General features: G+C 33.3%; 2 protein-coding genes and 1 non-coding gene across 4 annotated transcripts; 1 reads left to right on the forward strand and 2 right to left on the reverse strand.

Moving 5' to 3' along the window:
- Positions 1-356: 356 nt before the first annotated feature.
- LOC137929675 (RNA-binding protein 34-like) lies at positions 357-8,789 on the reverse strand. Of its 2 annotated transcripts, XM_068772730.1 has the most exons (9): positions 8,666-8,789; positions 7,929-8,299; positions 7,611-7,698; positions 5,270-5,456; positions 4,362-4,504; positions 3,645-3,777; positions 3,046-3,149; positions 1,914-1,951; positions 357-616 (listed from the first exon to the last, which is right to left on the reverse strand). In XM_068772730.1, the coding sequence occupies exons 2-8, from the start codon at positions 8,285-8,287 to the stop codon at positions 1,940-1,942; spliced, it is 1,026 nt and encodes a 341-aa protein (XP_068628831.1). In that variant the 5' UTR covers positions 8,288-8,299; positions 8,666-8,789; the 3' UTR covers positions 357-616; positions 1,914-1,939. The 2 variants fall into 2 exon arrangements, with proteins under 2 accessions (XP_068628831.1, XP_068628830.1); XM_068772729.1 differs by lacking the exon at positions 1,914-1,951.
- Positions 8,790-9,582: 793 nt separating this feature from the next.
- Positions 9,583-13,875, forward strand: LOC137929469 (uncharacterized protein DDB_G0284459-like). Its single transcript, XM_068772436.1, has 4 exons — positions 9,583-11,018; positions 11,878-11,962; positions 12,036-12,225; positions 13,363-13,875. Exons 1-4 carry the CDS (start codon positions 9,682-9,684, stop codon positions 13,545-13,547), a joined length of 1,797 nt encoding a protein of 598 aa, XP_068628537.1. The 5' UTR covers positions 9,583-9,681; the 3' UTR covers positions 13,548-13,875.
- Positions 13,876-14,377: 502 nt separating this feature from the next.
- TRNAV-AAC (transfer RNA valine (anticodon AAC)) lies at positions 14,378-14,450 on the reverse strand. The gene has a single exon. It is a non-coding gene; the product is annotated as a tRNA-Val (tRNA).
- Positions 14,451-16,369: the final 1,919 nt, after the last annotated feature.

A 16,369-nucleotide genomic window follows, 5' to 3' on the forward strand; every position in this document is an offset into this window, starting at 1 on the left:
GTGCCCAGACTACTGCCTATTCAAACAATTCTTCATGCTACATCGGTAACTGGTTTTTGCGATCTCATTTCTAAACCTTCGAGCTTTGTACAATTGCTGAGAATTATCACCTCATATCTCAAGGTATGAGTAAATTCATGGTATTTGCGCTATTTATATTTCAATCAATTGTGTTATATCATCCGTTTATAGCAGTTTCCTTTTATTTTCATCATCTAGTCATTTACTGAAAGACGAAGAAAAAGGAGTGGTATTGATGTTGATTTTGTGCTGTTGCCATGTCTCATGTGTCCCGTCTCTCCCTGTTGTACTTGTGTAGTTTTATGATAATGAAGGTTTGAAATAATACGTTTGTGGGTGTTAGTAATATTTTATTACTGTCAAAAGACATAGATTACAATTATTTTACTTTAGTCAATGTACTTAGTAAATACAATTAGCTAGATTTATCTGATACTGCAACTTGTCACTGTAGTAGTCTCTGTAGGGACGCTCGGCACACACACACACCAACATAAGGACAACGACGCACAATAATTCATCTCATTTCTCCGCAGCAAGATTACATTTGCCGGAGTCGCTTGTTCGGCCGCTGCCCGTCGTTCATGAAACCACCCTGGGGATGAAAATTATATATATTTACACAGAAAAGTTCACAGATAATTTTAACTTCATATGGAGGAAGAAATCACAAAATACATCACTATTTAACTGTGTGGTATAATAATGTAGCCTAAAATAAAATATTCATGTATGTCTACCTACAGATGAAGAAAACCTACTCAGTATGTAGCAGTGTCTTGTTCACAGGTGTTACCCGCCACCGTACTCCACATTAATGAAGACACTGTGTTCTTGTCTTGTATATGACCAAAACTTTATGATAGAAAGTGTCGAACATACACAAATAGGACCTCAATTGATGATCAGTTGTAGTCTAATTATGACCGATAATCTGTTTTGTATTTTGTACTATAAAATCTAGCTACAATTTAATATTTCTTAGTGAAAATTGGCACTGAGGTGGAATATACCTCCTACTGGCGCCAGAAGCTTGTTGTTTAAAAATGGAACATACCCAACTATTACCCAACAATTACCCAAACTTAAATAATAACTAATAATTACTTGTAATACAGGTTCAAAGTTATATATAGCAAAAAATAGCTGTAAAAAAGACGATACGACATTAACCCATTGACCGCATAGACAGTGTCAGCTGTGAAATTCGTAATTGGTGTTGTAAACGAGTTTTCAAATACTGACAAAATTTTCAAACAGTATTGTGTTTGGTATTACCTCAATTATTAGAAAATCGGAACAAACAGGTAAAATAATTGCTAAAAGAATTAAAACTTATAAATTATACGGCAATTAACAATTAAGAATTGAACATAAACAATTATTTGTAATTAAAAAAATACACTACACTGGCCAGTTACTAGATATGCTTTTATGTTCTTCTATACTCATAGACTAGATTTTTTTTATTGAAGAATAAATTTGCATTTGTTATTAGCAATAATTGATAGTATATTGACCTATTTAAAAATATATTTTTAGGGGATCAATGCTATAGAACCAATTCAATGTGATAAATGTATTAAATGGATTATGATGATTACATGAAATTAAATTTGAACAAGTACACAGACATCATGGACCATAGAGTGAAAATTTGTCGAGTTTTTTTTACAAATTTAACTAGATCAAAAGTATTTTAGAATAAAATGGGTGAAAGTAGTTCTGTCAGCATTACCCAATGGCGTGTAGAACTACACACGGAACCGAAAGTGGAAGCCCATAAACAAATACATGTAGTGTGCACATAGGTGTTCCCCCACAACCAAAAATGAATACTCCCCATGTGTGCACAGTAAAACACAAGTTTTTCTTATATTAGTCAGATTTACCTGAGCGAAATCTGCTTGTACAATGTCTACAGGTAACTCTGAAAAGAATGCACAGAACACATTAATGGCAAAGAGCGCAGCCCTTACATACACTGTGATTATTATCAAATGCACTGCATTTCTTTGCACATTTTTCTATGCACTCATTTCCGAATGACATGTGATAGTGAAACATGCAAATAAATTATAAAATGGTAAGCATTAAAAAAAATTATTGCAAAAAAATACAGTTCCGAAGAATAAACAGATAATTAACTATATTACTAAATCAAGATACATGAATGAAAGGCAAGTTTACAAAACAGCATATCAAAACAAAATAAAATTTATGTTAAATTCCTAAATGAAAATAAAGTCCCATAACCAATCATAATGTATTGTTCATATTAAATCAATGTAGCTGAAGAAAAATGTCCACATAGGATTTTGGTACTACAAGTTTCCAGAGTAAAAAACATTACCTGCTGATTTTTAGGCTCCAAAAAGAGCTTCTGATCCTAACAGTAAAGACATTAAACTTTAATGTTAGTAAAATATTTTTATATATATAATTAAACGTAAATATGTTTTGAAGGGACCGAAAATAAATAACCCAAAATTTAATATATACATAACTATGAATTGCTAAAACATAACCATTATCCTTCAAAGACAAACAATTTGCGAAATTTTCTTGTGGGTAAACTGGTTTAAAATCATTCTCAAGACTTGAAGATACTGCCCATATAGCCTGTCTCGATGGCCAGATATAAAAGCTCTAACCTACTAACTTTTTAAATAACTAACTTGGTCAATTATGATCTATTTTCATTTATAGACACTAAAACAGGTTTATGGTATTCTTTATTTATATGTAAACCTTTCTCTGCTACATATAGATAGAAAACTAAATTATCTCCCTTACATTCCATCAATGTTAACAATAAAAAAGCCAGTGACTCTTAGTGATAAGATTAGATTAATTTTTATTAAATAAAACAAACATACATTATCATTTAAATAGGTATCTAGAAAGTTCATCTCGTCGATATTAGTACATACTGATGATGGTACACTTCTTTGACATGTTTTTAGTATATTTCTGCAAATGAATTATTATATGTTAGTGAGGTTTGCGCATGTTAGTACTAACCGGGCGTCCCATAAACGGTTGCGGTGGCATGTAGTTGTTGACTGGAGCGAAGCCACCCCGCGGGAAGGCACCGCCGCGACCGCCAAAACCGCGTCCACGAGCTCCTAAATGTGCATTTTTTTTATTTAATGTAACTTCTTTAAAATTTACACACCATGTTAGTGGTAAAAATGTGAGTCAAATACAAAAGAATCTTATTCTGTCGGTGAGTCGCACTGAGAATCTTCATGTGTTATAAGATGTGTAAACAACAGGTTAACATACGTTCTTATAATATTCTTATCTTTGTAGCGCCTTATGGAGGCTCAAAGCAAGTAAAAGCAGTGCATTAAGGATATGTTTTATAAACAAAAAGAAAAATGTTTTTTAGGAAACACTTTTAAGTTATGTATGATATAATATGTATTATATACTTTATATCACATATAAATGGAATCATTAATCACTACACAAATTATACAATTTTCATCTGCTTAATTTTTCTTCTTTAATTTCTCTTTTATTTGATGTTTGATGTGAACTTTATAACTTATGTATGAATTTGTCAGGTGTGATGAACCTTAGTGTGTGAGAAATACAAGAATTGGGCGGGTTGGTACCTCTGAAGTTGCCGCGCGAATTGAAGGAGCCTCCACGTGCGCGGAAGTTGTTGGCGCGCGAGTTGGGGCTGGTGGCCGCGGCGGCAGCGGCTGGAGCGCTGCGGGCCTGCTGTTGCCCGTGCTGTCTCTTATTCTGGAATTTATTACTTTATTGCTTTCTTCGTCAACATTACATATATCATAATACACTAGACAAAATAAACTGTAGACACACAGTGATATCAATGGCATCATTAACTGTCAAAAATTATATATTTGTGTGGTTACTTATGGATCTCTCTGATCTCTGTCGCACGACTGACAAAACGTCACATAGGTAGTGTGGGACAATGGTAATGCTCTACGAAGCCGAAATTAGCCTATTGTCTCTTTCCAAAGGTCGATATGCAATATTTATTGCTGGGTACTGTACATCATTATTACTAACTAATGACAATTTATACTCTGTCAGGCGAAACCTAAGTTTAAGCCTAAGTATTGAGTAGTAGAAGAATTCATTATCATCTTATCAGCCGCTAGACGCCTACTGCGTGGCACAGGCTTCCGCAAAAGATAGCCACAATTACCAATCTTGCGCTGCCAGCATCCAGCTAATTCTAGCGACCTCGACTATGTCGACGCTCCCCCTTCCACGCCATGTCTACAATCTGATTACACATCAAAGCTGAAACTGAACTTGAAGTTAAATCAAAGATGGTGAGTCTCAAGTGAATATACCTTGTTGGTGTTTGCAGCGTGGGCCTTCTGCTCCTCTTCGTCACGGAACTTAGTGATGGTAACGAGGAAACCATTAATGCGCAGCTCGCGGTCCAATTTCAGGGCCTTCTCTGCGGCCTCCTTATCGAAGAACGTCACGCGCACTGCCGGAATAACGTGTGGATTAATTTTTACAAATCTCGCTGCTCCCCATGATTTACACTTTAGAAAAAAAAATTGGCAAAAACTCAAACAAGATTTGAGGTAAATTTTTTTTTATGTCACAATTACAATGATATTCCTTTTACATATGAATATTCTAGAAAAGTTTTGAAAATTGTTATTATAAAAGCGGATCTTGTCTCTTTGATGGAAAATTTTGCACTGACTACTTTTCATAGTGGTGCCATATGCAAGTTATTGATTTCTTATAAGATATGAATATATTATAGTATAAGTAATTTATGTTCCTTGTAAATCTCCTTTTTAAGTCGCTTCTGCCGTTAGACGCCAACTGCAGCCTCTGCTTAAGATATCCATGGGGAGATATACCATAATCGCCACGTTTTTGACAGGCGGGTTGGCGATCAAGTATAGTATTATGATATGCAGAGCATGCAGCCGCCCATCAACGAAGCAATTCTATATAATTAGTACACAGTGTGAGTTTTATATAACATTGATTACGAGAATCAAACCCGCCGACCTAGCATCGTAAGTCTCAATGCTGTACCGCTGAGCTACCACCACTGTCACAATTTAAGTATGTGATTGTACATGTAACATATGTTCATATTACTAACTTTTGTATAAATCTTATACACCTGCCTACTAATTATATATGCGCTACCTTGGTTTGAGTGGTAGAGAATGCTTAAAGGCATTATGTCCGCCGTCACACAAGTTGTAAATAAATAAATAATACTCACGTATCTTGTACTTGGTCTTGCTGAACTCGTGTATGTGGGAGACGTCGCCGCACTGCGCGAACAGCAGACGCACGTAGTCAGTGCTGGCCTCGTACGGCACCCCCACCAGCACGGCCGTCTCGCCGCGGGACTCCGCTGCCACCGAGATGGCGCTGCCCTCCACCACCGTGCCGTCCTCGGTCAGCGCCTGCCCACCCCACAAACCTTATACCAACGCCGTACGCGACACACGCAGTACCAAATATAAAATATTTTTATCCAAGTAGGCGTTATAAGTAGTAAACAACCACCTGCTCAAAATGCTGATCTGCCAAGAGCCAGCCAGAAATTCAACAGTAACTCTTTTTAAATTAAATCTAACAACTTTTGATGCTTTCATTATAATATCAATCATGTACATGAGTCAACATCGTTTCACAAATTTCAATCAACTTAATACTCTAATAATATACTATAATTTTTAAATTTTAAACTAAGAAAAGGAAGGTCTAATTTATCTTTTGGAACTATGTGAGTACACGCACTAAATCACGTCCATATATTTCAATGACAACCATTTAGTGGTAATTTTGAAAAATAATCGAGTGTATATTCTGTGTTAGTTATTTATATATAAATCACATCAACTATTAATATATACATAATTATTTGTATCATGTATTTCAATTTTACTCTAGAATCAACAACAATTTAGTAATATGGTTACACATTGACTTGTAATATATACTTAATAGATCTACTAAACTTTATATGTATTTTATTAACGTATTATATGACGAAATTGAAATATAAACAAACTAATTCTCAAATTGTGCTATATATATATATTTTTTTTTTTTTTTTTAAACAAGATATATTTTAATCAACAAGGGAGAGTTGCAGTATCCTTCACATAGTAGAGTTAGGTTAGATTTTTTTTTAAATAATTTCTATTTTACGTAATTTTTTTTAGATACTTTAATATTAATTTAAAAATTGATTGTTGTGCCTTGCCAAAATGTTGTATATAACCATAATATAACCATAGTCATGTATGTATTAAATTCAGCAAGCTGAAGTGAAGTTACCAGTACAACTCTTACCTAGTTACTTAAATCATATTATTACATAAAGTAAAATATTTAATTTTCCAATGTACACATTTATTTTGGACTAACTGTGCCCGAGGCTTCGTGTGGAATGTAAGAACAAAATTGTTTAGTTTATATTTGTTTTTTTCGTTTAAGAATTTTTCTAACATAAAAGAAGCCCAAGTTACTCTTTTTACATCAGCTATCTACCAGTATAAGTCCCCTCAAAATCTGTCCAGGTCAGAGATTAGCCGGAACAGACAAGCAGACAAAAATAATTTAAAAATGTAATTTTGGTTATATAATATACAAACATATATATGGTATATATGTATGTACCGTATTTATATTTGTATGTATGAACAAATTGCAGATATTTTAATATTACAAACGGATAGTCCAATTTTAATGATTTGTATAGATTTAGCATACCAAAAATGGACAATCACATATGTGGACTCTTCCATTTGATAGTACTTTAGTTATTTCAGAGCAAAAGTTTAAAATTTGTTGCCATGAAATGTTTTATTCAACCATTTTGCTCCAGTCTAATTACTTAAACATACTTCAGCATTGAGTACATAAAAACACCATTGAACATTTTTAAACATAATATGTAGTGCTTTTGTAACTTACCTCTGTTTAATATAATAAACATCCAGTGGCTGATTTATCAAAATGCAAAATCATTACAAAAGAAAAATCATCAAAGGGCACACAAATAATGCTGACCACAGAGTACACATAAAAACTAACTATGTGAACAGTTTCTCACTAATCATAGTCTGTGGCAGTAACTATAGGTAAGTATTTTGACAAAACATAAGTTAGAGTTAAAGAACTTTACTTTTATAAACTGAAAGATGTGTAGGAAAATTTGTTTTGAAATAAATATATTTACTTGAACCAATTACCACAACAGACTAAAAACACAAGTAAAAACAATATAGATTGCATAATTTGAAGACATATATCAGCTGATCTGCTACATCCAAACATAAAAGCTGTAAAATTTTGAAAGTGAACATAAAAACGTGAGAAGCACCAAACCATCACCAAGTGCAGTAGGAGACCAGCTATTTGAAACATTCAAATAGTCGTACATAATTTTCAGGAAATTTGAAATTTTTAAAGGAAATTTGGAAAAAAAAATCTTAACATTAAATATTTGGCGCCTCTTTGGTATCCCAAAGGCAGACGCTGCATTACTCTAAATTAGCTAGCTAAAGTCTTTTTATAATTATAAAAAAGATTAATAAGCTTTTGTTTACCTTTTCCAGAGAGTCTTTGTTTTTGAATTCGACTATAGCCGATAATGTCGGAGTTGTGGTCAGTTCAGTAACAATGATTGGACCACGTCTAAAAACAAAGAAAATATCCCTCGTTAATACTCCGTTCGAACAGCGGCGCTCCGAGTGCGCTCGCACAGCGGAACGCCGTCAAAGCTTTACATCTAACTTAAATGATAATAAATCTCTTTACGACAAGTCATTACCAAATCAGAACAACAAGATAAAACTGGACAGATATTTGAATGTTAACAAATATATTTCCAAATGAGGTTTTAACCGAAAATTAATATGACTCACTTCACGCTGATAACTTCGCCGTGTTTCGAAAACAACTCCTTCAGCTTATCTTGGTAGTCGAAGAGGTAGCTTGACGGTAAGTTCTCGACCAGCAGTTTACCAGATTCCACTTTTTCTTCCTTCTGATCTTCCGCCTTTGCCTCTTCCGAGTTCTCCTGATTCTGTTCACCCTCTTGCATCTCCTGACCTTCATCTCCGATCTGCGTATCATCCACTTGTTCCCCGGACTCGTTCTGGCCGTTATTCTCTTCCAGCCCCTCCATCGCTTCTACTTCGGATTGTGATACCTCTTCTTGATTTGCCGCTTTAGCTTTCGCTGCCTGCGTTTTGGCACCGCGACCTTTTTTTTGAGCCACCATGTTTATTTCTCACTGAAATAAAACAAACTGACATGAAAGTTACACAGACGCTACGCCATCGACGCATTTCCCGCCATGCGCTATACATATCACGTATACATAGTGTCGTGCATCGATTTGGCGCCGATATTATCTGAAGGACAAACTTTATTTCGCGCCTAAAAGTGCAAAAACTTTAATTTTTAAAAACGAAAGACATATTTCAGTGAAACAAGGTGTATGAATAACGGTATGTACATTTACAAGGAACCAACGCGCCATGAAGCATGGCGTTCACAGTGGAAAATTCACGAAATCGTACACCACAAAGGTCATTACAGGCTACACCCTTAAGCGTTTTATGTCTAAATTACTTTAATATGTTAAGCTTTTACTTACCTGACAATTGTTCGCAGCTTAATACAAGCGAAGCACAAACTTACAATAAAAGACGCCGATTCAATAGTAATAATAACATGCAACCGGCATCACGCAAGCGCGTCCGCCATTAATTAACGCAAAATTTGTCAGAGTTGCAAGATATAACTTATTTTAAGTGATTAAAGATTTATAAAAATTTGATGACGGTTAAATATTGGAAAAAAATTAGCGTAATAAAATTTTTGCTTTTGACAATAGTAGTTGACGGTTTAACAATAAAAATGGATAGAGTCTTTTTATAATGCATTAAGCATATTTAAGTAAAAGGTGCTCCAAAAATTTCTTGATGATTTTAACTATTTTAATAATTTTGATTAATGATTTCAGATTGTAAGTTCAGACGATTAATTGTTATCAAAAAGGTTATACAATTATTCATATTCTATAGAAATAATTTTAATTGAACAGTTAAAGCTTACAAAATAAAATTGTTTAAATTTATATAATCACTACAATATCAATTCGGTAACCAATCTATCGCATCAGGAATATTTGTTTAATTTCTTATTTTTTTCATATTCAAACAATAAAATTATTTATCAGTCTTACGGTCTATCAATAGAATTTACTCTAATGTGGTTAGCAGTTTCTTACAATTAATATTGAAGAATACTACGATCAGTTAGGAAGCAGCATTTACTGGATATTTTAATAAAAAATGCGTACTAAAAGTTATTAAAGTATGTTCTATATTATAGTACAAATTAAATTAATGATTATTTTTGAATATAACGATGTTATAAACCGTTTAATTTTTCTTTTTTGAAATAACTGCACATAATATTATTTGACAATACGTTATTAAAATTATTTACACTACGTTTAACTTGTTACTATTCTATTAAAATAAAACACATGTCAAATGTCAATTTTGTCACATGTTGCATCGCACCACATTGCACGTTAAACTTTGTGATATTTGTATGAATAAGTTTTGTTAGTGTTAATTGCTGAAATAACTAATATATATAACAATGAAGACGAAGACTAAGAAATTAAATGAAGACAGTGATAAAAACAAGACCTTAGCTTTTGCTAGTTTGTATAAAAGTGCCGCCGAAACAAATGTAAAGTTATTAAATATTGATGAAAGAGAAATAAAGAAACAGATAAATCGGAATACGTCGAATAAAAATAACGACAATAATAAAAATGATTCGATTGAAAAAAATAATAATGTTTCATTCAAATACGGAAATCGGAAAATAATAAATTCTGGCGCTATTCACAATCCAAATAAAAAGATTAAAAAAAATATCGCAGCCAAACCAACACCTGGTGTGAATAACGCGCTTAGTAACAAAGATGATTCTAAAATTTTATCTTCTTCAAATAAAAGTGATAAAAATACAACCCAAACTAATTTTAAAGCAGAAGGTACCAATTTAGGTGATTATTCGAACCTTTCTAGCAATGAAAGCCAAGCGAAACCCAAAAAAAGAAACAAATCAGTCAGTTTTATGTTAGATGAAAATACAGAAGTTGCTGTTAAAAAAAGTAAATCTGAAAAATCACTTAATGATGTTGACAATACCGTTGAAATTAAAAGAAAATTAAAAAAACCTAGGAAAAAAGCTCAACGAAGTATAGAACACCCGAAAGAGGAACATAACAAGCCTAATAATGTTCAAATTGAAAAAACAGTTGAAAAAATTGACGACTTACAAGGAAATTCAACTATGGATTTAGGTAATAATATAGTGAAGAAAATTAATTCAAAAACTAACAAGAAAGGGTGTATTGAAATGTTGAATAAACAATCAAAAAAGGAAACATTAGGGACCAATGAAGAGAAAGGAAGCACAGAGCTGGAAATTGTAAATAAAACTGATCAAACTAACAAAAACAGTAAGTCAAAGAAAAAGAAACATTCTCCTAAACATAATGATGATGCTAATACAGCTACTAGTGAACCTGTGTCTAAACAGCGTAAGAAACAAATTGAAAAAGAACCAGAAATTATTGCAGGGGAACTTCAAAACCTTAACATTGGAGTTAATGCACACTCACTGTCAAATCTTCTTGATGAAATGTCAGTTGCAGAGAAAAATAAAAAGAAGGGGGGAAGCAAAGGCAAACAAAAAAAAGGTAAACATCCAAAAGTAGAAACTAGTACATCGGATTTAGAAACACACCAAGAAAGAGAAAAGTGGAAAAACAGAAAGTGGAACAAGGATAAGAAGGGAAAAGGTAATCTGGACAATAATTTATTTCCAGTAATTGTTGAGAATCTTCCAGTTACAATAATACTAAGCTACAAAAAATTATTATCTGAACATTTTTCAAAATGCGGAGTTGTGAAAAAGATTGGGTAAGCATGAATTAATATTTCTTGTTATATTTAAGTTTTTTTTTTTTCATATTTATGACATTGAATTTAAAATTATAGCAATTGCGTAAATATATTATTATTGTAGCAAAAAAGCATTTTACTGTGCATTATATTTAATCAGGGCATTGTTAATTTAAATAGACTGAACAGTCCAAAGCATATTTTCTTCTTCTTTTCAGCCAATAAACACCCACTGCAAGGCACAGGCATTGTCCAAAGATCTCTACAATGACCAAATTCATGCTGCCCATATCTAGCGGCTTCTTGAGATCTCAGCTTAATTGTTGTTGCCACTTACTAGGCAGCATACCCATGGGGGGTATACCGGGTTGTGGTTTTGCCACTTGAGGATCTTTCAATTCGAACAAATTCATGAGTAATGTACCCCTCCCATTGTAACTTCATATAAGCAATCCTGTGAGCTATATGTAGACAGTTCAAAAATTGTAATATGATGACTAACGGATTACGATGGACGTTACAAGAAGGTTCAAGGTCACCCAGAGAGCAACAGAGAGTGCTATGCACAGGGCTTTGCTGTGAGATCAAATTGGAAATGAGATCATATTTCTGATATTGATTGAAGAATTGCTTGTTTGAAGTGTTGTTGGGGCCAAAAAGCCCTCCAGTGGCGACCACGAGCTGATAGTCTCTGCGTGGGTAGGGCTACCTATACATGGACCAACAATAGCTGCAGAAAGTTGTTGGATGAAAGCAGCGCAAGTAAGGTCATTGTAAGATCTTAAGGAAGAACTGTGGCTTGCAATGAGTGTCTATCAGCTGATATGACAATGATGAAGATAATTCTAATGCTAACATAAAATTTATTAACTTCCAGGGTAGTTGAAGTTTACTCTACTGTGGACCCCAAACCAGTTTTCACTACAACTATCTATTTTGAAAGCAAAGATGGTGCAGCCAAAGTAAGACTAATTCATATTTTCATTCAAATTTTGGGGTCTAACTAATGTAACTAATGAAATATTGACATTGCAGGCATTAGAAGAGGACAACACAAAGTTTGAAGGCAGTATAATCAGGGTAAAACAGCCACTCCCTCCAACCCAGACAACAGCTGTGGTGAAGTCCTATGGGGAGTTAAGCGAGCAGGCTATAAGCTCAATATTTAGCAGCGCTGGACGTATCAGGAAAATCTTTCACATGGTGAAGGGTAGAAACTCTATGGGTAAAGAATAAAAAATAGTATTTTTATTATATTAAGAAGCAAATGTTTTATGTGTATTAATGGTAAACATTTTTTCAGTGTAAACTGAAATAATTTATAGATATATTAGAAGCAAACCCCACTCCTTTCCACAGTTTTCTGCACTATAACTTATCAACTGTCATTACCATAATTTCATCCTTCTCTTTATAAAGGTTGATTGCTGTCAATTAATGTCTGACCACACAACTATATTCAAAAATCAATGGTTTCAGAAACAATACATAATGTAATGTGTCAAAATGGTAATTGAAAATTAGATTGCGACATATTAAAATAATTACTGTTTATTATCTGTGCCTGAGCAATGGAGAGAGCTAGGCTGAAGCTTTGCTGCCAGATTGAATGTGAAATGACAATATTCACAACAAAAAAAACCCAGTCATCGACTTAGCTAGGGGAATTGCTTGTCTGAAGTAGTAGTCGGTGGGGGTGCATTGCTCATGCAAATATTAGCAGTTGGAGCTGAAATTTCCCCCCATAGACATCCTATTACATGGACAGACAACTTTATCAAGGTCGTAGGTAAGTCACCGGATATGGGCAGCACACGATTGGTCGGTGGAGATCTCTACTGGAGGCCTACAGAATTTGTACAGTTCAAGTTATTGGCCTGTCACATTCCCATAGAAAAAAAACAAAATATGTAACTTATTTCAGAGTAATCACTGTACAGGTTGATCGGAAATAGGTAAAAAAGCTAATTGCTGACAAATGAGCTATATGTTCACCCCTTAAAAATTTTTACTCATCACACAGTATATTTTGTAATTTTGAAGTGTTTTATGTGGATTGTGAATTATATCTATGAAATTTTAAACTGCTTTGTCTATTTACCAAAGCCATTATATATTGTTATTTACCACAGATATAAGCATCCTGTATGTCAGTGTTTAAATAACATAAGATACTCTTCTTAAACTTTTCCTAACCAAATTTTAAACTAAACTAATAATTTTTAAATTATTTAGTGATGTCTTGTGTGTTTGTTCACAATGCTCTAACAATATCCAGTTTTTAACATTACTGTTCTTGCGACCACTTCCTTAACCCTACACCATATTGCATATAAATGAATTTTGAATTATGTTATTACAGCAACTGCGTTCGTGGAGTTTGACGGGCCGGATGCAGTGGAGCGCGCCATTGAAATAGCTGAAGACACGAAGATAATTGGAAAAAACATTTATGTCAACAAATTTCAAACAAAAACAATCAAGAAAGATAAAGTAGTAAAACCCAAAGCCAATGAAAGGAAGGCGAACAGTGATTATTCTGATTAATCACATTCACTTGTTGACATTTGTCTATTGTGTGTTTGGGTTGCATGGCAAAATTTTAAAATAATTTTTCATACACATTTTTTTCTTTTACTGTAAAATTATTAGGCAAATCTTACTGACAATAATTAAAATGTATTAAAACATTAAGTTTTGAAAACGTTTTAATATTTGTAAGGATAGAATAGTACTGACTAATACTTTATAAAAAAAAGTTTAAATTGATTAAACTTGATAATATTGTTGACAAACTTTCAATGGATTTGATAAGTTTGTAAGTTGATGTTACTTGTAAATATTATTATCGGTTTCTTTTGCGAAAAATTTCGCAGCCATATTTGACAATGTCGATGCCTTTATTAAATTTTAAATGTGGATATGAAAAATAAATGTTTTCTTTTATTTCTATGTTTATTTAACTTTTTTAACCTAACAAGTTCCATTTAGTCGTTACTCTCGTTCAAACGGGAAAAATTTTATTTAAATATTACGTCATAAAAAAAATATAGTATCAATTATTATTGATGATAACAATGTAATAGTAATAAACTATTACGGTGCTAAAAGTAATATGACAAAATAAATTAAGTTAGTTCTATTTATAAACTGAAAATCATATGAAAAGCTTAAAGCTTTAAAACTATTGATATCGAGGACACTTAAATTTTTTTTTTTCAAATATTTCCATACTGTATGCTCCACGCCAGTTCAGTTTTACTTCAACCGAATTTACACTATGAAATAGGCTGTGCCAAGTGCAAAATGTTTTATAAAGCGGTGGAGCTAAATACAAATGAACATTATTTTATAAAATAATAATTATTTTTAAAAAATGTTTCCGCCCGGGATCGAACCGGGGGCCTTCTGCGTGTTAGGCAGATGTGATAACCGCTACACCACGGAAACGTTATGAAAGTAGACGACTTATTGCGTCCCATGTTAAAAGTATTAATACAGATAACTGAATCTGAAAACAATTTATACTCTATGCATATAATATATAGTATATAATATATCTCTTATGAGAAATTTCAAGGCAAATGTTGGTTAAAAAGAAAAATAATTTGTAATATTCAGGGAAAATTTGGAATGAACCTTCTGAGGTTTGTTTTTCTTGTTTTTATAATGTTCTCCTAACGTGGTTAACATAAGAAATTTGATTTCTTTTATAATTTTATTCAAATCAGGAAAAAATCCAGGAAAAATTTTAGAACATAATAATATTCTAAAATTTTTCCTGGATTTTCTCATTTTTCATCTCAAAGTTTTATATACAAGCGTTCCTTGCATCACCTCCTATCTTTTACCGCAATTCTTACACTATTATGTTTTATTTTTTCCGTGTTTGTATATTTAAAGTTACATTACTATTTATATGCCAGCGGCAATAACGTCATGAAGGTTTTCCACGGTCATGCGACGCATAAGTTATGTCCTAAATGCACGAAGTTGGAATCGAGGTCGGCTCCCGTATCACAGGGGACGCCAACCCTCGATCATGTATCTGTATAGAAGCGTTGCTGGAGTTTCTTCCGCCGCTTCTTCCAGCGCTAACGGTTTCCGAAGTGGAAGTAATGGTAGTTAGGTAATAGCTACCGACCACATCAAGGTTCAGTACTCTCAGGTGACCTTGAGTCAGAATCCTAACCGGGTATTATCATCGAAAATAATAATCCTAATAATAATAATAAGCCTGATCACTCCATAAAGCGTCCATCGAAGCGATCTTAACGGAGCTATCCTAGGGAGCTTAAGATGTTAATCAAAAATAATTTATAATCAAGTCAAATAGAAACAAAAAACAAAATTCAAATCAACATAACGATTGTAGAAGAAACTGTATTCAATATTACTAATCGATTTGGTTCTCGTTTCTCTTCTGGCTTGTTGCTACGCTTCTTTATACTTTGCCCCTTGCTTCATTTGGCTTGTTTATTTTGCCGCTATATATATACACTTTGCGTAATACAACTCGTGGGTGGGTGAACCCGCACAGGTTTGCTTGTAGTCTAAGAGAGGGAAAGCTTCAAAAATGAGAACATCTTTACTAGGTGGGTGCTTGAGTAACCACAGAAGGGCTGCAACGCAAAGTGGTCTTATGTTGCTGTGGTACAGCGACAAGAGGCAAACTAAAGAAGACGAGTACCGAGGTGGAGTAGAAATCTTACACCACTCTTTTTCCCCAGGGAGATATCTTGTGTCCATTCAGATTCTCCCCGACACCAAAAAAAAGTGAGTGCTAGGGTACATGCAATCTTGAATGTAAATAAAAAACATTTTAAATCGAAACAATAATTTATTGTATTTCTTAGAATCGGTAGTTATGCGTTAAAACTATCTATACTGTATTTATACACAAGTCCTTACTCGTCCGACATTAAGCTAAGGGTAATTACAATAAGTTATTTACAAAATTACCAATAAATTATGCAGCGGCGCGCCTTTCGACTCCGAATGCTTTATAAATTACATAAATAATACTTTTAACAAATTATTATGCCATTTGCTGGCAACACTCGAGTCACCTGTCAACTTTTAAATGTCATTTCCTACATAAGATCTAAATTTACATATGAGAACATTATCAACAGAAGTGAAAAACATTTTGTATGATTACAAAAATATAATTTTGCAGAAATATTATGTCTCTTGAATGTAATGCAATCGCAAGACAATTTAAGTAGCGAGTAGAGGTAATGTCCTCCTCATTTACAATCCACACACACTCATGTAATAAATCACGACTTGAAGGCATTATAAAAATAGTTTTTACAAACACCACCTGTGGATTCCACCATAACAGCCATAACAAATTTGCTACAGTC

This window comes from Battus philenor, unplaced genomic scaffold (assembly GCF_028537555.1).
Source record: "Battus philenor isolate CCGP_79_NKW_IND1 unplaced genomic scaffold, ilBatPhil1.0.hap1 SCAF_5, whole genome shotgun sequence".
Lineage (NCBI taxonomy): Eukaryota > Metazoa > Arthropoda > Insecta > Lepidoptera > Papilionidae > Battus > Battus philenor.

Coding starts and splice junctions, on each gene's coding strand:
- LOC137929675 (XM_068772729.1), bottom strand. CDS start 8,287: ATGGTGGCTCAAAAAAAAGGTCGCGGTGCCAAAACGCAGGCAGCGAAA. Junction 3,778..4,361: donor ACGCTGCAAACACCAACAAG/GTATATTCACTT, acceptor AATAAATTCCAG/AATAAGAGACAGCACGGGCA. Junction 3,150..3,644: donor TTCGCGCGGCAACTTCAGAG/GTACCAACCCGC, acceptor ATGCACATTTAG/GAGCTCGTGGACGCGGTTTT.
- LOC137929469 (XM_068772436.1), top strand. CDS start 9,682: ATGAAGACGAAGACTAAGAAATTAAATGAAGACAGTGATAAAAACAAG. Junction 11,019..11,877: donor GGAGTTGTGAAAAAGATTGG/GTAAGCATGAAT, acceptor ATTAACTTCCAG/GGTAGTTGAAGTTTACTCTA. Junction 11,963..12,035: donor GCAAAGATGGTGCAGCCAAA/GTAAGACTAATT, acceptor TTGACATTGCAG/GCATTAGAAGAGGACAACAC.